At 44.6% G+C, this 20,406-nt stretch overlaps 1 protein-coding gene across 6 annotated transcripts in view; it reads right to left on the reverse strand.

Annotated features, from left to right (window-relative positions):
- LOC118509871 (RNA pseudouridylate synthase domain-containing protein 2-like) overlaps positions 1-20,406 on the reverse strand; it is a 174,573-nt gene that overhangs the window by 80,551 nt on the left and 73,616 nt on the right. For 3 of the 6 annotated variants that reach the window (XR_004905946.1, XM_036051095.1, XM_036051097.1), the window contains one exon: positions 16,635-17,794. The exons of 2 other annotated variants lie outside the window; for them this stretch is intronic. Coding sequence is in view for 3 of the 4 variants with exons in the window: in XM_036051095.1 (XP_035906988.1) it covers positions 16,635-17,228 (594 nt within the window). In the remaining variant the exon portion in view is untranslated. Of the gene's footprint in view, positions 1-16,634; positions 17,795-18,868; positions 18,915-20,406 lie in introns of those variants that run through there. One more of the 6 variants, XM_036051096.1, reaches the window with a different exon arrangement.

The raw sequence follows: 20,406 nt of genomic DNA on the forward strand, positions 1-20,406 counted from the left end.
CGGGAGGGTAAGGAAGCACACTTAGCCAGTTGATATAAACGTCCACCAGGAGCACACTCCAATCCGTGGTGCTGCTGTACAGCATTCGATGGTTCGTTGTAAAATGTCATAAAACCCCAAGCATCTACGCGGACTTTTTTCTTTCTTTGCTCTTTATCTTTACAAAGAAACAGTAGCGAGAGGAAAGAAAGACCCACAGAACGATGTTCAATTACGGCCACCGAGCGGGACCGGTACTAAATTTCCGTTTCCGATGGTGTATGCCACCCTTTGCATTTGGGTTTCGGTTCAGTGGCTGCATCGGAAATGGGACACATTTTTCTCGCTGAGCGCACATAAATTTTTCCATCGAGTAAATAATGGTATTTTCAAACAAAACCGAAGGACACAATACTGAACCTACAAAGGGAAGGAAAATGTACGACACTTGGATTGGTCTTTTTCTCCTTTCTACCCTTTTCTTACGGCTAAAAAACTCCCAATATTTTAGCCCCAAAACCGGGAGATGATGCATTAGAGTACTTTAAACTGAAAAAAGCAATGATGTGTCCTATAGGAGGCGTACGCTTACGAGCACGTGCAACACGTGTTACGGATCCAAAGGGTTTGGGGAAATGCGGAACAAAAGGATCAATACTAAATTTCTTGTAAGTTGGTAATTCCATGAACGGTGCAACCAACTGAAAGAGATTTCGCTTTTTTGTATGAGTTTTCCTTATTTTTCTGAGTTTAAAAAAACGTTAAACGAAAGAAAAACAGCGAGCAGCCATGAATGAATGACCTTTTAACAGTAACTGATGAACCATTTTTCTCATTGTACCCACCAACACTTCCAGAATCGTGCGAACGTGAATCAATTAGAGAACAACCTTTACATTTTAAGATGCCTCCAGCTGAACTGCACCACGGTACCCGGCCCAGAACCGTCCGTGCTTTGTCCTCCTCTTCATTAGCTTAATTAATTTCTCTTTTCCTTCTCTCCCTTTTCCACCAGCTGACCTACGGTTGCAACGCCCCAAAAGGGCAGTGGCGGCCAGTCAGCATGTATCCAACAGCCGATTGATTTCCGAAAAAGAAACAAAAACGAGTCAATGAAATTGAAAACAAGTAGCGAACGAAAAAATAAAAAGCAAAATGCCTGACAGCCTCACAGCGGCAAAAGTAAAAAATAAAAAGCTGAGAGCATAATAATAATTCCTTTAATTACGGTAAATGATCCCTTTTTTACGGCTTCGTGATTCCGACCTGGCAGCCAAACGCTTCCGTTATGCTCCCGTCGCCGACATTCAGACGGCGGGGATTTTGCTTTAATTGTTCTGTCACGCCGCTTATGTGTGTCTCCAAAATGAAGCTTAATAGCACCGAGAGCGTACGTTCTAAAGCAACCGCGCCATTCAAGGCCATCGTCGTTATCGGTTTCATCTGCTTCAATAATCCTTGCAACCCAAATTCAAACAACCCACAGGATGATCATGGATTGCAGGCTTAAAAATGCTAACGTGTGTTATATTCTTTTGCTCAGACGTAGTACGGTAAGTTTCATTTTAGCAATTACTTCACACAGCCTGTAAAGCTTTTCGTTCTTGGTCGAATAAGTTATGCACGTTGTTTAAATCATTTAGCGTACCCAGCTTGTTTAGGGGAAAATTGACACTGCGGTTCATAAACTTGCGTCTGTGGTAGATTGTGAATGACAAACACTGATTGTCAAATGCGATCAATTTATTTAAAACCGCATAATCAACCCTGCAACTTTTTTTCTGTTGTCGTCAGTTTGCTAGATGGCGAAACCTGATTGACAGATTAACCACATACAACACCGCGTAGGTTTGGTTGAACGTACGATGGGAGTAATTGAAATGTTGTAGCTGTTATGATGCCTGAATATCTTTTCAAAGCACTTCTGCACGTGTTTGTAATGGAAAACAAAGTATACTGAGCAGGCCTCAAAGTGTCATGCCGATAAATAAAATAATGAATTTATTCCCTCAAAAAGTTTTCCATCGCAAAAGTCAAAAATGTATTCAAATGTAGCGCTCTTGCCAGCAAGTTGTGTCAAGAATAAATTAATTCTAAATACAATTATTCTGCAAGCGAGAAGATCACAATTAATCCACCCAATGTACTCCGTCACTCGCGTAAACCAGTTTGTAGCGAAATGATTTTTGCTTTTTGTTTTACGCTCCGACTCCTCAACTTCAACTGCCGACTATCACTCCGGCACGTGTACGCTGACTATCACGTAACGGTAGGAGCACCGGCGGCGTCAACTGCAGCAACAACAGCCGGGCCAATAATAAATGGCAACACCGACACCAACGACAGCCGGCTTTGCGTCACGTCGCCGAGCAAGAGCCACAAGATTCGCGAGATGTTTCGTGCGAAAGAGAAATCTACGCGTTTGCGACGGATAGGACGGAACGCGCGCGAAGAGTCTTCCAGTCATGGGCTGCAGGTAGCGTTGCATCGTCGAATTGCATCGCCTCGTTACACTTGAGTACTTCATCGCAACGCTCAACGCAGCGGCATTTGCTAACAATGGCCTCGTCCAGAGCCCGGAGAGATGATGTTTACGCTGCTTTGCGCGTAATTCGACACGCATATTCCGTATCCCACGGCAACCCGTCCCACAAAGGTGAGATACGATTTCAATCTAGACCAGACTAGATCATTACTTCCTTTCTGATGCGCTAACGCGTGTACAGCGTTACATCTCGTGTTGTCATACCAGAGTTCACGAAGCTCGTCTCAATTTTCTATGACAAACCGTGCAGCTTGCCAGCCTGTAATTAGTCATTCGAAAACAATAGACGTTTCTTCACCGATCGCTAAATTCAATCACGAAAAAACGACGTACGAAACGAGCCACGTTGCTGTTTTATGCTGGTCTGGTCACCCTTGCACAATAGCCGTTCAGATTCCCAGTGTACACCAGATGCCAAAATAGATCTTGCGGCTGCGTAACAATAATCATCATTGTGCCTCGCGCGTGCTGCACGCATATGCCACCAGCTTAAGCTATAGGCAAAATTAAAGATTTTTACTAAAGCCATGGAGATGAGGTAGCTGTGCCGGGTTTCCTGTAACATTCAGCAAAGCAGTAATAATAACCTTTCAGGCACGACACACCACTAAGAGCTTGTTCTTCCAATCCTTACAAACCGTGTTGACCGGGTGAAGGACGCTGGCCAAAAATTATCTACACGACGTCTCTGGATATAGCTGCCATGAGTAGTTAATTGTGGGGACTGTCCGACCAATTGACTTGGCTTTTCTGGACATGTTTCTGTTGTAGCCCCGCGTCAGCAACGAACACACGCGAACAATGCGTCGACGGTGACCGTGAAAAGGAAAGGAAATGTTCAGACTTCGTTGCTACTGTTTAATTTTTGAAGGGCATTACTTAATATCCGGCGACTGGAAGTTGTATCGCCACACGCATGGGCGGCTTAGCGATCAGCCTCAAATGTGACTGGCTTTATGATGCAATGGCTTAGAGGGCAGATCCGTCCCAGCGGCTTAGACGCCTCGGTGTTTCTAAATCGTGCCACCGTCAAGCTGTGTTAAAAATCAGCAGATAACTAATGTAAATGAAAGAGCAGCAATATAATAACTTAACCTTGACTTACTAACTAGTTCGTGGCATGTAAGATGCGATGCAATATACAATTCAAGGCTAATCCAATGTTCAAGGAAAATTACCAATAATATTTTTATAGCTTAAAACACATAACCCATCAAGACTTCGAAGCAATCCTGCATTATGGAATGACTTAGACTTCATCAAAATAGATACGCACTATCTTGATCGAAGTACATCTCAACAAATATCCGTACATACCGACTACATCTATGCCATTCGAAGAGAATATTTGATGTACTTAATAGCATTTGTTAATACCAGCAACGTACCTGGAAGAAAATAAAGTTATAAAATACTTATTAGTACATATGGTTAAACAAATAAAAATTAAAAAAAAATAAACATTTAGCAAAATTGACGCATCCGCTCCATTTCACAGTAAAATGTGAAGATAATTACTAACGCTAAGCTCCCACGAGCCGACGCTTAAACCGACGATGATTAGTAAAAAACGATTTTCTAACTGATCATCATCAGGAACATTAGCATTACAGTCCATTCTCGGGACTTCATCACCTGTAACATACAGTACCAATGCAGCACGCGTATCTGCTGTGACCGATTTGCTGCATCCCGGCAGCAACGTGACGCACTAACTGGTGCACCATCCGATAACGGGGTAATAAATTCATTTTCTGAATAATTAACTTTTGAATATTCATTACCGCTGCCACACCCGCTTTGCCGCTCTTCGTTTGACTACAGCTTCGGTTGCCACTGTTGATTAATTGCCGGTGGCCGTGGGTGTGGAAAACGATAGCAATGTGAGGCATCGACAATTGGAGCGTTACAAAGGCAACATATTACAGATAGGTTTCTCAAGCTAGTGCAGACGGTGAAAAAAAAACTTGACGAAAAGACGATTTAATTTACTGTATTTTACTGTCAGAGAGGAGAACTAATGATTTGCGACATGAGTATGTTGTGATTCAATCGATACAGTTTCCGAAAATTCTCTTTAAATTAAATGCAAAAGACCTGTCTACTAATGACACTTGCTTTAACAATTTAAACGTTTGCTCAACGTGGAACCTTTGAGCCATACGTTTACGGTCGCACTGGATTAGATTTCAATAAGTGGCAATTTGTCTGAGTAGTACTTCACATAAAAATATCTCACACGAATGAAAATCTATCAATCGTCACACCCGGAAGAAAATGACCGAAAGCTCGTAAAATAAAAATAAAACGATCAAACATCGATATCCGATGGCACAACGCAAACTGTTTTTCTCCAGTTTGAGCGCAAAAGCCGGAAAAGACAACTAGCAACTGCTCGAAGTCCTCTTCAAGGAAAGCACCTCACGGAACTCTTCAACATCGTTCCTCTCCCTTGGTCCAGTTCTCTGATTTTCAGACACTGATACTGATATCCTTAATATTCCATGTCCCTTTCGCTTTTGGTGTATGTTTAAAGGAAAAGACAGTACAACAGCACGACGACGTGCCAAATGTCCTGCGAACGTATGGGATTGCTCCCTGCCGGCGTCCTCGCCAGCCAACAATCACCCACCACCACCACCAGGGCAGCAACAATCTGGCACACCGAAAAGTGCTTTTCAACCGGAAAAGAACCCTCCCGAAGATGTACACAGGGCACGCACGTAAAGCTTGAAAGGATCCGTGTGTGCATGAAAGGATATACTATTTTTTTACTACCTTTACATTACGACACAAAACGGGATAAACACGCTCGGCCTGAGGGAGTGCGGTGTGGTTGCTGAAGATATCGATTTCTTTTATTAGTACCAGGTCACGTCCGGTCTGGGTAGCGGTAGCGGTAGCGCACCCACCGAAGCGCCAAAAGCGTACAACGGAAGCACTGAAGTTTTCTTACCACATTGTGCCGACCATGGGCCTCTCCAAACGCAAGTCATGGCAGCGATATAGCAGCGTGAGCGTACCGGGAGAGTGGACCTTAGATACTGCCCATAAAATGGGTGTCATCGTTTGCCCAAAATACAAATACACACCCGTAGCAAAGGAGCGACATGACCTCGATGTCCGACACTGGCCTGAAGAAGAAAAAAACGGGAGACACCGCCTAGGAATGTCACCGTGTGGCAAGAGAGCAAGGACATTAGCAAAAATCGATTTCAGGTTAAGATAACGATGAGTTTGCTTCACCGAAGGATGCTAGCCAGCACCGTTAAGGCCCAAATCATCTCCCACCCTTTGGAAGGGCACGTCCATAGTGGGCGTGTGGTAATGGCCCAAGTACGAAATTACATCGTGAAACTGAATTTACACGAGGATTAGTGAGCAGATTTGGCAGAAAGTTTATTCAATTATCTCTTCGGCTTGTGAAGCTACAGGCTAATAACAATAGTTCCATCTGCAGCTATTGCCCGAGTCCTTATTGCTCTAATTGAACTTCGGTATCGATGTAGTGAGGGTGTTTTTGTTTCTGCATTGGATCAGCGGCATGATTGGAAGCAACAAGTGCTGGTTTCGTACTAGCATCGAGCTGTGGCATGAAGTTTCTATCTACCCAAACGAACGGGTTTCGTTCTGGATTTCATGTTTACAATAGCATGAAATTCAATATTGTTTTAAGAGCACTAGAATCATACGAGATTTAAACCCACATCAAGTTGCGGGGGTTAAGACATAAATATTACAGCATTTTTTATAGTTTTGGTAATTTAGTTTTGTACCTTAGAGCTCGAAATCTTTGTTCAAATCATTTACACCAACGTTCCATAAGTTCACGTACAATTTGCGGGATTCATGTTGTATACTTGCATGGAAACAAAAATAAAATGCATTATGCAAAAGCCACCAGCGATATGTCACATCTGGTGCGAGACACATGGCACACCAAGTCCTCGATGGACTAACGCCGTTTCTTAAATGGCTTTATCCCATGTGCCCTCGAAAAACCCTTCACCATCACCACCACCACCTATCATCGGTATTGGCCGCGACTAGTTGTCTCACTTGAGAAATGACGCCAGCCGAGCAGCATCATAGATTTGCCACCCGGTTTTCACCCGGTGCCAACGGCGAAAGACCGCGACCAAACACTGCCACGAATACAGTTAGCTTGAGCTATTACCTACACTCAATCCGGCGGTTACCGATGTTGCACCGCGGCGCCAGACCCCAAACCCCTTCCATCGGGCAGACCAGACGTGGTTCGGCTCATCCTTCACCAAAGCCAAAGCCAGCAAGGCAAACGCTATTTGCTGACATTAAAGTGCTACGCTCGGCTCCGCCAGCCAGCGATCACCGATGATCTCTAGTGTACGTTTGTCTTTCGAGTGTCTTGTTCTACCCGAGCCGCACAACATTACTGCGACGACTGCCGGGGAGCTGAAGAACAAAAATAGATTCCCCAACAGTTCAGATGGCATCGACAACCAAAACAGACACCACCACCACCGCTTATTCCACGGTATACGTGCGTCGGCTTTGCCAGATTTGTAATATGGAGGACGGGATTCAGAACGGAGGTGGGACGTTCCCTGATGGTTGTGCCGGTGGCGAGCGAGACACAAAAGTGCACGCGATTTGGATTAGAGATTTTGAAAGCAAACCAAAAAAAAAACGAGCAAGCAAGAATAGAAAACTAAAACCTTTTGCCCTCAAGACACAAGCACATGGCATGGGAAACGCTGCCAAAACGGCGGATTGTCTAGTACGCCGGCTAGCTCGTGGCCGGACCAGCTGGTATTCATATACAGCAGCGTCAGTAGTCTGCCAGACGGATGGCCCTAGTAAGCACAGCTATAATTGTAAAAATAGCAGGAATACTAGGTCGAAGTAATTAAACATCGAGGGAAAGAGAGATTTTCTGAACTTCAATGAACATTTACCGGACATTATAACATGGTTTATGATAGTTTCACTTTTTTTTGTAATTAATTAGCATAATTTTTTTTCTAATTTAAGACAAAACATTTAATAAAACCTATTTTCTACAGTGACGTTTATCAACGTCAGACAGATAGAACTAACTTACCAGCCCAAAAACAACCCTACAAGTTGTAAAATGAAGTGAACAGATTCTACGATTTGTGCTCGGCTCACAAATCGCACGAAAACCTCACTGGAGGCTGAAAGCCTGAGTTTAACGACACATTGCTTCCTCTCCGTTGTGGTGCGCATATCAAGCACCCATCGCACCCCAAGCCAAATTTGAAACGATACCAGCAGAGTCCATCTATGCCGCGCAAAGACCATCACGCACATCAAGCTAGTGTAAATTGGCAATAGCAGCCAGCCGGCCAAAAAACCCTATGAACTTTAACAGCTTCCCTACGGGGTTGAGATCGTTCCACAGCGGAAGACACTACCGCGTACGTCCGGCTATCCCAAACCGCCGGCGACCATTCAGAGAAGATAATTGGCTTTGTCAGCGCACAGCCATTGGACGGGTCGTCCAATAGTAGCTGTTTCGTAAAAACGTCAGAAAGAGACAAATAAAACTCATTTATCTAGTCACTCCGTTCAACCCTTCCCCGTTTGCCGCACGAAGTTAGGGTGAAGTAACCATGAGGCGAAGTTTAAGAATAAAAAGTCACACACATTAACCCCATAGGAAACGCATGACATTTTGACCCACAAAGGCGAATACGAACGACGATATGCTAGATTAAGGGAACACTAGCTGCCCCCAGAGCTCCCCCAGAGCTCTCCGAAATAACATCGAGTTGGACACACCACGTGAACGGCTGAAGCACATCGATAGCGAAACGCTTCAACTGTTTGCATGGCGATTGGGATGATTTTAAAGCCAAAAGTGGGACGAAGATGTTGTACGCTTTTCGGCAACGACAGGCTGCGAATGTTTATGAAAAGTGGAAGCGCTTTTGGAAGTGTACCAAATCGTAGAACAAAGCACATTTGCCTGTGAGCCGTTAGACGGGTGTGTGTGTGTGCAACGGTTAGGACATAATTTATACGATGCAATCAGCAATCGGGTACGATCATCGATGCCATCCAGCGGTCCCGTCATATTGCTCTAAAGATTATATTATTTTGGAACACTTCCAGCACATTGTTGAGACGGGAGGCGCATGTGAAGAGTACTCTCTGATAAACATTTCGAATCATTACAAGCCGTGGTGTGGAAAATCGTTACAATTATGTGAATAATTTTCTAATTAATGCTAACCGCAAGCACATTTGATTATTTCTTCTCTTCTTCTGCTTTTGGAACTCAAGACATTAATTAAAATGGCTTTCAAATATTCGTCTCATATAAGACCTTTTCAAAAACACCAATGTCCTTAAAGAAGTAGGTGATCATATGAGCAAACCTAATTTTTTAAGACGGTTACTTATTTTTAACGACTTTTTCAACCACATCAAACGCATCCTTTCTTTATGCCTTCCTTATTTCCGGCCAAACGAACGAACCTTATCGGCGAAACCACTACAAAGCATTCGCCACAGTCTCACACTACACACGGCCTTCTATAGCCACGACACGCACAGCAACACGAAGGAATCCATTGGAGGTCCATAAAATCGAAACCTTCCATGTTCTGATCGTAGGCCGCTCACGCGAAACTATTATTTAGCTCCATGTTGGCATGGTGTTGGGATTAGTGTGAATAGTTGTTTATTTGCTTTATTTATTTTTTTACTTTTGCTAACGACTGGCTGTACAAAGAGACACAGCCGTTGCCTATTTGAGCCAGTTGGCTAAAGTGACGAGCTCTCTAGCTTGACAAGGCTCTGGACACGGGCTTTGCATGCTAAGGAGCGGAAAGAGTGCTGATGTGATGTTAGCCAGTTTACTCCACGGTACAGGGTGCTACCGACTGACTACAGTACAACCGCCAGAGACTGCCAGGGACAAATGGACATCGAAATAGCACCACCACCATCAATCGATTTTCTTTCCAGGACCAGGTCCAGGTGGCCGCCAGCCAATGCAGTCAATTTCTCGGCGTAGCAGCAGTAGCACGGCAGTCGGTTTCACAACACTGCGGTGCTGGTATGTAATGAATATGAAACAGTTTATCCATTTTTGCCACGATTCCGATCTAAATCCACCCTGGGCCCCTGCCGATGGCACAGTAAGCCCGCCGAGCTCTTTAGGTAGCGATTTTTCGCGCACAGTAGTCGAATCCAATCCAACTTAATACAATTCCTTACTGAAGGCACAATTAGACCTCGGCACGAATCATTCTTGACGACGCTAGACCGCACTCGCCGAGCTGTTCTGCAATTTATTCGCGTCCTACAGTGTACCGACCAATGGCGCATTGATCCAACGATTATGCCATACGCGAACGCGATACACTGAGGCATTCTTAGCGGAATCTTATAATTATTTTCAGCGCATCGTGCCTCACCAACGTGAAAATGATGCTCGAATAGTGGTTCTTGGTCGTGCGTTGCTTGGAAGAAAAAAAAAAAGACACAGTATCCGATACAATTCTATAGCAGACCGTTCTGTGCTTAACAGATCGTTAAGATCGTTGCACAAAACACGATACCTTTTTATTTACCCGTTTTCCCTTGTAACTCCTTTTAAGCACATTGGGCGAAGACGTAACTAGTTTAACGAAAGTTTTATTCCAACAGCGAAGCGTCGAATCACTTTGGTCACTTCCATGTAAGGGTACCAACAACGGCAGTGCAGATTGCTGGCGGTGCAAAAGAATGAAAACTTTTTGTCCAGTGTAACATTGCATCCCTCGCCGGGCACGGTTGCGGCGATGGTCCACAACTTTGAAGCATGAACATCATTATCATTACTTTGGAGCGAGTTTGTTCGATTTCTGCGCACGCCTAATATCGCATCATCGTTAGCTGCTTCGTCACGTACGTGACTTTATGGCAGTGAATAAAGATGGCAATCAACGCTTTCCTAGTCGCCCACTCAGAACACGACACGTATGGTTCTCCCTGAAGGATATCTGACACGAAGGTTCAAGCAGAGAAAAAAATGAAAGAAACCCCGAAAGGATGACCAACCATCAGCAAAATGCTTCACATCACATATGGACACATAGTATGCTTATTTGCGGACGGTATTGGAAAGAAATATTTTTTCGTAAACACATAATCTCTAATGCTACCAGCAAAACAAACATGATAACAATTCATCATTTAGTAGAAATAAAAGCAACACATTCTTCAGCAGAAATGTGTGCCGACAATGCTCTTAATCACCTTACAAGAGTTATCAAGAAAAAAAAAGCAATGCAAATTAAGAATAACAAAAGGCCACATTTCAAATTAACGAATAGTATAGGCGCACGTCAAGCATGCAATGGTTCTCAACTAATCTTTTATTGCCTTTGGGATAACCAATGTGCCTCGATTTCATACAGCTTGTCTTAATCCTAGATCAATAATTATGGACATAATCAGACACCACTGGCCCAACAATTCCGACAATACGGTTGGCTCATCTGGTTTAATAACAAATCAGTCAATTACTCAAAACCCCCAAAAACTGCCATTCATTTCCTGTAGATTTGCCTAAAATCAATCTAAATTTCGCGGTTCGAAGACGCAAGACCGAAAGAAAGGCGAAAGTCTACAAAAACCCTTCAATTAGTGCGATCCAACCATTCGCGTTTGGAAGGAAGGATGCCTTATTAGTTTTGACTGATTGGACGAGACGGGTTGAGAAAACTGGAAATTTGGCCTCGGAAAGCCGATTCGGCAAAAGGGCAGCAGGAAGAGCGTAAAGAATGGAGCCGAAACGTACGATGCGACCATTGAAATAGAAAGAAGTACGGCGGTTTCGAGACATCATCGATTTTTATCTCGTTTCACTCGATATTTTAGCAGCTTCCGGACGACCCAGTCAAAAATCAGGATTGATGAACGCAAGCAAGGGGCATACCCTCTTGGTGAAGGGAAATATCCGTTTCAACCAAACGATCTCTTGCTACGCTTTTGCAAGAATTTGTGTCCCCCCCCCCCCCCCCCACCCAAAATTCTCGCCGCCCAGCAGCAAGACATCTTGAGGCGCCAAAGCAAACTTTCATCCATCAACAGCGGGCACGAGAGGAAGGCTTGTCCTATCCCTTTTTCGCTTATTCTAACAGTTACAGAAGTAGTCGAGACAGACGTACACATTTTGGTAACATTTGTCGAAGTGATTTATCACACTAGCAAGATCGGGGCAACCGGAAACCGGGGCTAAGAATATCGCCGGACCAGCAGCAGCATCTCGAGCGTGTGTTAAAACCAAATCAACAGAAGCGAAAAGTTTATAAATGCGTTCAAAATCCGTGCTATTGTAAACGAGCCCTTTGGCGTACGCTAAATCCTTCTAAAACGGATGCACGAAGCATAACTTATCGGACGAGAGCAATTTTTCTACTTGAGCTCGACTTACGTCCAAACAAAAATTAAAATTATTGATTTTTGTTCAAACACACAAATTTATCTCATCAATACAAAGGTGGATTAGGGTTGAATAAAAAGTTATTACAACAATTCAGATAGCTATGATATATAAAAACACCATAGCAATGTTTTTCTAATTTCGAGTATGTGAAGTTGGAGCACCTTCAGACTATAACCAACGATGGTAAAGTAAGTTTACATGCTTAAGATTGTTTCAATGCCGCATTAAATTATCGTCATTATCGTACTAGTGAGAAAATCATTATAGTTCAAGCGAAGCGAAAGAAGGCAATTAAAGCCACTATTGCCACAAAAACTATTCCAATTAGGCTAATTTATGCTTCACACCATAAATGAAACATTAAGGACAAACATACAATAGCAAAAAGATTGTTTTGACCAACAATATCGAGATCTTCAAATTTGTAACTCTTCATATTATTTATGTTTCGGAAATTTTTCACTAAGTGCTGCAATTGAGCATCATTAAGGTGAGAATCCGACTGACTTGTGGACACGAGAAAAGCTCGACTAGTTGCTTACTTTTTATTTTTAAAATTAACAGTGACTCTAACCTTCTCCTGAATGATTTATAAAACCAGAGTGACCTTCATAATATGGTATAGACAATTTTACATAGTTGTGTATGTATTCTGTGTTGTGTTTTAGCAAGAACACATAATTATACAATCGTAAACATTTTAATCGAGATACCGGCGGATCCCTCATTGCTTGCATTTTCTATGCCTGGCATCATAAACTGTAAGTAAATATCGCCTCCACAAAATGCCACCCACCAGCATACGGAATAAGAAGTCAATTAAAACTTCACTAAAGTAATTAATCCGCTCGTCATCCCGTCACTGTACGTTCCCGCTAAACGGCTCACCGGAACAAACGGGTCCGCTGCACTCCAGCCACTCCATCCCGACCGGTGGGCGGCCCGAACCGTGCAGGAAAGCAAACGCGGACGAAAGTCACCCCCTATAAATAGAACCCGGTCACGGTGAAAACGCGGGACACTGAAGTGCATCATAAAAAAATAATAACGCCAGCTAAAAAGCTTCCGATCTTCTCGGCACTGTGACAAAGCTTTCACTTTTCTTTCCGCCCAGGCGTCGGTCAGCTGCAAGCCGCAGGATATGACGCCACTATCATGACAGCAACGGCTGATATGATACGGGTGTCGGTGTGGTGGTAGGGCGCTAGGCATGTCGGCTTTGCGTTGTTCGTTGACGGAATTATTATTTTATTTTGCTGAGCCCTCCCTTCCAACCGTTTGGTGTGAGAGTAGATGAGTCTCGGTCCACACGTATTGCGCGTTTTAATCCCCAAAGGTCAGGACTTTATCATTGCCCGATAGGGAAATGGTAACGGTCTCATCTAGCGTGGTGAAGGAAAACCGGAACGGTTGGTGTTTAAAAATCCGCTCAGTTCACTTCCGCAAATCATGCCCTCTTGAGCTAAACAGGACACACGGGAACGATGTTTAAACGGCAAGTTCCGAGCTTCCAGGCGCCCTTATGTACATTGGCCACACGCTGCAGTGTATCTAAGGTTTGCTACTAAAAAGGGGATACACTACCTTGGGGATGGACTAGAAGATGGTTGAACGATGACATTCGGTGCCATGATTAAGCCACACGGTTGGATATATGTCACGAAACCCTTTGCACACTATTCCTTGCAGCAGCAGCAGCAGCAAGACTTATCTCCAAGGAAAAGTACACTAAATGGTCGAGACAAAGGTGCACAAATGTTAGCTATTTTTAGGCGCACGGCAATACGCTTCAAACAATTCACACGCCCTGCCTCCACAACGACCGTGATTAATTCTACAATTTATCTTTAAAATAATAAAGTTAACGCCACGGGCAAACTGTCCCTTCTTCGCAAAGGGATTTGAGTGAAGGAAGCAATGCTTGGGCAAACACACGAACCGGTCTCCGGCTACTAGGGACTAGCAGACCGGGGCCACAGACGAGGCCACAAATGGGCCGTAAACGAGGCAAGACCACTCCCGGTTGCCGGTCTGCGTTCAAGTGGACTGAATGCTACCGACTCTCAGACACTGTCCCAACCGTAATGGTCTACGGTGACCGAGCAAGAACACTAACCGTTCGCTAACTGTTTTAATTTATGGCACATTGGGAGGACACAGGCTGTGAAGAAGCAATTTTCTTAGCGGGTATAGACAGCGTTCATGATCTAATTATTATGATGCTGCGCTCTAAAATATGGTTCTGCTATCGAGTACATTCTATACAAAAAAAAAAATTGATGAACTAGTCAGAATTGCGTCAGAGGGTGGGAGAACACAAATGAGTTCATCATTTAAAACACCATCACAAAACAACACGTCGCAATTTGTTTTCTATTCGATAGCTCAGTACCGTGATACGCAATATAGTCAATAAAATAAAGTATACAGACCCAGTTTTCGTATATTCAATTTTATGACAATCGAGAATACATAAAATACCTTTTTTTATATAATCTTTATGCATTTAACAGACACCGATAAGTGTAATTTCTTTGGCCCACCCGTAACGTTTGCCCGAGACCACACTGAAGTAGCCTGAAAAACCACTAAAATCAAAGTGCCACAACATTTGCCCAGCCTCTTCAAACATCCGTCTGGAGGATCTTCCATCGTAATGCAAATGTAACCGCATGCATTTTGTCACCAATCTAGAAACTCCAGACCCACCCACCTTTCCCGCGGCTCGATTACGTCCAGCACCATTCGGTGTCGCGCTTGTCGTCGCGTTGATCTGGCATTGTTTCTTAAACGCTGCTTAAGATTAAACGCAAGATTTGAGAGTCGTAAAAGTTGACTTTTATTGTGCGGTGTGAAACACGCACTATCAGGACGAAAGGCTCGGAAACGGTCTGCTAGGCTCGGATCACGCACAAGTCGTAAGAAGCACCTTGCCAAATTGCTTGGAAAAGCCTCGGGCACCTTTTTGTCTCGAGCGGGGCGTGCTGGCGGTTTATTTGATTTTTTTAGCATCTCTCATACGCGTGCCGGTGGCCCAGCTCAGCACCGTGGCTCTCGTGAAGTGCTAAAAACGTGGCAGGAAATGGGAGGCGATTCTCTTGAGCGAGAAGAGAATGCTGCCACTCTGGCTTCCGAAATGGGCTGGGACGGTTTCGACCTCCCTCGATCGGTACCGACCATTCGCCGTGGCTCGCCCGGCGAACGGAGCACTCGGTCGCAATGATTCGATGTGACGCCTGGTGTCGTTGGCTATTATAATTATACGCGGTAGCCTACGAGCTATACGTGCTCAAGTCACACACAATAGGGATCCCCCCGGAGCAGTGCCAATAGGCAAACCGCATCACCACCCGACGGTTTCGTGATGCGGCAGAGTGCTATTTTTGGCCTAGCTCATATATTTACCAAAAAAAAAAACCCCCACAGCAGCAGCAGCACGGAAATCATTGCCTTCGCCGGGAATGAACGACCCGGCAACGTTCGGCAGGAAGAATTGGAATCTCGTTCTGCAACTCGGCGCCTTGGGACTTCCATAGACTTGATGAGGTAGGACAGTGCGTAAGAAAGAACCACACTAGTTTAATTAGAATTGCTTCTTGTAACACGAAACGCACTCCAAATCAACCGGGGAGTAGGGAAAAATCTAAAGACGCGAACGATTGTACTGACGTCCGCCATTCTGTCGGCTAATTTTGGCCGACGCATACATAGTACGATTGCTCCGAAAAGCTTTGCGTCACGCAAGGAGAACATTTATATCGATTACCGTATGTTGGCATATCGTTTAATGTAAAACCGCGTATAGATGATTTATTGACTGCCTTCTAATGAACGTTGATAAGTTCTTGAAGTTTTCTGATGGAATATCAGCTAGGTTCACAATTAGATTAGATTACAACTATAACGTTGCTCAGTCGTGGATCAATTATCACAATTATTTCTGACATATGTTTAGTTAAGACTTTTATATGTTTCCCTAAAGCTCAGGAAAACTTTGTTAAGCGTTGATGTCGTGGAGATACTAATCCACTATCTATCATAATATTCAATAATATTTAGAATATTAAATATCAGGAACTATGTAACTCTCTCCAACGTCATAAGAAATAGAATAAAAACCCTTTAAGTAGAATGAACAGTATTAAAAACTAGAATGAATCAACAAACTTCTATCGCACATCAATACTGCACAAATTTCACATTGGATTCTTCGCAAACAAAAATGTACAAATATTAGCGGTAAAAACTTCCTTAACATGCAAAAAGTCCCTCTGCTTGCATGTTTTCCATCGCAACCATCTCCTTCTGCCGCAATTCTACACTCAGACGAATGCATTCATTTCTTATCGTGCAATCATGGGAAGAAAAATATTCAATTTGAATTTCATTCCGCTTTCTTGCCAACCGTAGCCTGGGAAACCCTAGCTATGATTGTGCCGAGTAAGAGATGGGAACGAGTTGACAAACACTGTTTCATTTCCAATCAAAACTTCTGCAGCCTAACGATGCAGAAGCATTTTCCGTATCGAACCGAGCCACCGCTCAACCGGACGGCAGTATCCTGCAGTTCTCTCGGCAAGAGATTACATGCAAACATGCGTCACAAACAGGTCCACCGTACGGCACACGCCACACATATGAATCCACACATCCCCACACACTACGTACCTTTCTCATCGGCATGATGAGTGTGTTCGACGGGACGCTGACCGGGGTCGTCTTCTGGCGCACTGGAACGACACCGACGCTGTTCAGATTGATGGCGGTTAGCTGCGACTGGGTTTGGCTCGCTGTGAGCTGCGGCTGCTGAGGCTGCTGGGCGGTCGCTATCGGCTGCTGGCCCAGATTCAGATGCGGATGTGTGACGAAGCTCCGCAGCGTCAGCGGTGTGAACATGGCCGCTGCAGCCGCCGGATGCAGCGGCTGATGCTGATGCGGATGTTGATGCTGATGTTGGTGCTGGTGCTGGTGCTGGTGCTGATGCTGATGCTGATGCATTGCGGCGGCTACGGCGGCCGTGTTATGCAGTGCAGCGGCCGGATGATGCAGCGGATGCTGATATGCGGCCTGCTGGGTGGCGGCAGCCTGCTGTACCTGTGGGCTTTGCACCTGCTGTACGGTTGGTGGCTGCACGGCGGCGGCCGCTATCTGTGGTTGATGGAAACCGGCCGTCGCCGGATTGAACGGCACGGCCAGCATCTTCTGCAACCCCATTCCTGGGACGCCCCACGGAATGTACCACGAACCTGGATGATGCTGCATCTTCACTGCACGCTTACAGGTGCGTTGGCCAGCGATGGGGTAGTCAAGGTAACCAAAGCAACCCACCACTACTGACACGAACACAAAAGCTCAGAAAACAATCGAAAACAATGCTGGGTTCTGCCTCACAGATTAGGCGACACTTTAAACACCTTGCAAGACAACCTGCTCCTCGGAAACTGCTCCGTACGGCGAAAGGAGATGGCTTTTCTTTCGTGAACACTCTTACGCCCGCATTCTTCACTCAAATCAAAGCTAACGCCTGCCGGTACTGCACGTTTCACACCGCGACGGATATTCAACAATATCTCCCACTGCCACACCCGTCACCCACTGCTCACTCACGACTGGCCACTCGCATATATTTCAACCGCAAGCCGAAAACGAAAGAACCTATCACACAGCCGCCAGTCGCATATTTCGATGCAGCTTCCTCCTCCTGTCGGTACTGGGACAACGATTGCACACAGCAGCTACACAGAGCCGTAGTCTGTAGGATTCGTCTATACTCTCCACGGTTTCGCTGCCCGTGCTCCGTTTCTTTACACGCGTCCGCAACTCAGCAGCTGGAATTTTGAATATATTAATTCCAACGAACAACACGGCGCGCGGTTGCTTTTCCACTCGTGCGCTTCTATTGAAAAGCACCAAAGCAACACACGCGTATGCTGGTGATGGAACAAAAGGTACCAAACCGTACTGATATAGTACTAGTTTTCCACCAAGAAAACCCACTTGACAAACTTTGCGAGCAAATAATTTTGAATCAGCTGCAGCCACTCCCACCATCGTTGGTGGATTGTGTTGAGCCGAAATATTTACCACCTAGAGCGCTAGGTGACACGCACAAAGGGAACTTCATCCGTTGCTTTGTGCCTCGGGGCTGAAGCTGTTGGTGACGTTGGCATTGGCCCCCACCACTCACCCGCCGTTAAATCGTAGACGCGCTCGAAAGCTTCCTCTTCTAGCAGATAACTGATACTGATCGACACCTAGACTGTGTGCGTGTCTAAACGACGCGAAATTTCAAACAGACAACAACGCACGGACATGCGATGACGGGAAAATAAGAACGTACAGGGACATCAAAAAAACATTTGTCCACCACGTGTACCAACCACGTAAACCCCGGTACAGCAAAAGCAACCGTTTGATTTCACCGTCCTGCCGGGCACAATCGAATCATATCCTTTTTTGGAATATCCGTGCTACGACGCTCTGTGCGCAGGATGACCGTTGTCGGCGAAACGTTGTTGCATTTTCAACGTGACTTGGAGCGTTGCGACAAGTTAGCAGTTAATTATCAACCACTCTCAACCGCCGCTTCGTTTGCCGTAGAATACATGTACTATCCACCGGCTCGTTGTAGAGGAAACAACGTTACGAACGCAAAACTCAATTAGTATTCTACCAACGATGAGGTTCCTAAGAACAAATAACGACTTTTCGTACTTTTGCGTGTTTTTTTTGTTGGTAAATTTTCAACCCAAAGTGGGTGGATTCAATTTTAGATTACATTAAATATGTATGCACTAGCCAGTGAAGTTAGGGCGTGCCGTGAAACGCTGTTGTTTTGAAGAGCTGCAGTGATCATCGGTGCTTCGATCAGCGATCTCATAGTGGGTCCTTTTTTGCCGTACCCTTTTCACTGCCTATTTCAACGTTTGTGTCTCGCAACTTCAAGCTCTGAAAGTGGTGAAGTAAAATGTATGCTTTAAAATTATGATCATAAGGTTCGGTGCCACGCAACCTTCAGCTGGAACCGGCGAGTTTTGTTGTTTTTGGTTTCGGCGTGCTACCGGGTGCAGCTAATTAGTGAACATTAATGTGAAGAATCTTCGTTTTTCGTTTACTGTGGAAGGCTAGCATTTTTTCTTTACCACGTTTCTACTTCATCAACATAACCGACATACTGAAACCTAGATATTCCGTGCGCTTTTTATAAGGGTCAACGGTGGGGTCACTACATTGCCTTTAGGGCACACCAAAACATTGCGTATGTACTCAAGTTAAGGGAACTGCTAAAATGTGTCATCTGCTGTCAGACGTACGAATTTCGTAACCATCTAGGATTTCGATTCGGGCAACCGGCACCAGAATTCCGCCACGCTGCACATCTCCAGCGCACCCAACTTGACATTTTTGACTGATTCTCTTCTTTTTACGGCCTTGCCATAATTTCCAAGGTGGTACTTTTCAATCTCCTTCTTCGGAAGCGATGGCGTAAATGATGGGCGTTGTGCAGCTTTCGTACGTACACTCCCGAGGTGCACAATGAGGCCAACAAGTCACAAAAGAGTTTACGATAATGATGATGGGCTCGCGCGAAAACGGAAGGGGGAAGATGATGATGATGACGACAGCATATGTGCATGCATAAACAGAAACCGAGGGCAAGCGAAACCACCGTTACGCGGCCATTAAGGATAAGTCGCGTGGGGCTGGAAGCGGTGACTGATTGCGGTTGAAATGTTTCCTGCTGCATTAACAGCCGGCTAAACCGGGTTGTTTTCTTTGCCGAAAATCTTATCACGCAACAAGCCGAATGTATCGAAGCAAGGGTGTTTCAGACATATTAAAAAATCATTTCACTGGCTTTGGTGATGCTCGATACATTTTGTACGAACGAGTTGACGCGTAAGATCTATCAATCAATTTTGTTCAATTAGTAAGAATTTTAATAAGCTCAAAACAGAACAAGGCACCTCAGTTTTATGATTGCTAAGGTTGATTTATCTTCTATCCTCATCAGTAGTTACACACTCCCAAGCAAGCGTAAGTTTGTGTAGTCGAAACAAGAATACTGTCCCGTTGTTATTAATCGGTATCCATTAATAAACTACCAATCATCAACGCAAAATAGGAATCTCATGACAAAAATTAATAACGAAAGACACACTGGTTTGATGAGTGATTGCTTCCATGGATCATGTTGGTGCTAATTAGGGGGTCAAAAAAAGATGCCCCTCTGTATTTCGTCCTAATGCTTACGATTGGTGCACGATCCCAAAAATAGATAACATCCATTGTGAACGTAACCTGAGAACGATTCTACACCAAAAAAAAAAAAAACTCTGATGAGATAATCGTTCACGGTAGTGTACGAAAGGATGACGGTACAGGTGACACTGCTGGAGACAAATGTCCGACCCGTGAAGGAACACGGCGGACATAAATC

Source organism: Anopheles stephensi, chromosome 3 (genome assembly GCF_013141755.1).
Source record: "Anopheles stephensi strain Indian chromosome 3, UCI_ANSTEP_V1.0, whole genome shotgun sequence".
Classification (NCBI taxonomy): domain Eukaryota; kingdom Metazoa; phylum Arthropoda; class Insecta; order Diptera; family Culicidae; genus Anopheles; species Anopheles stephensi.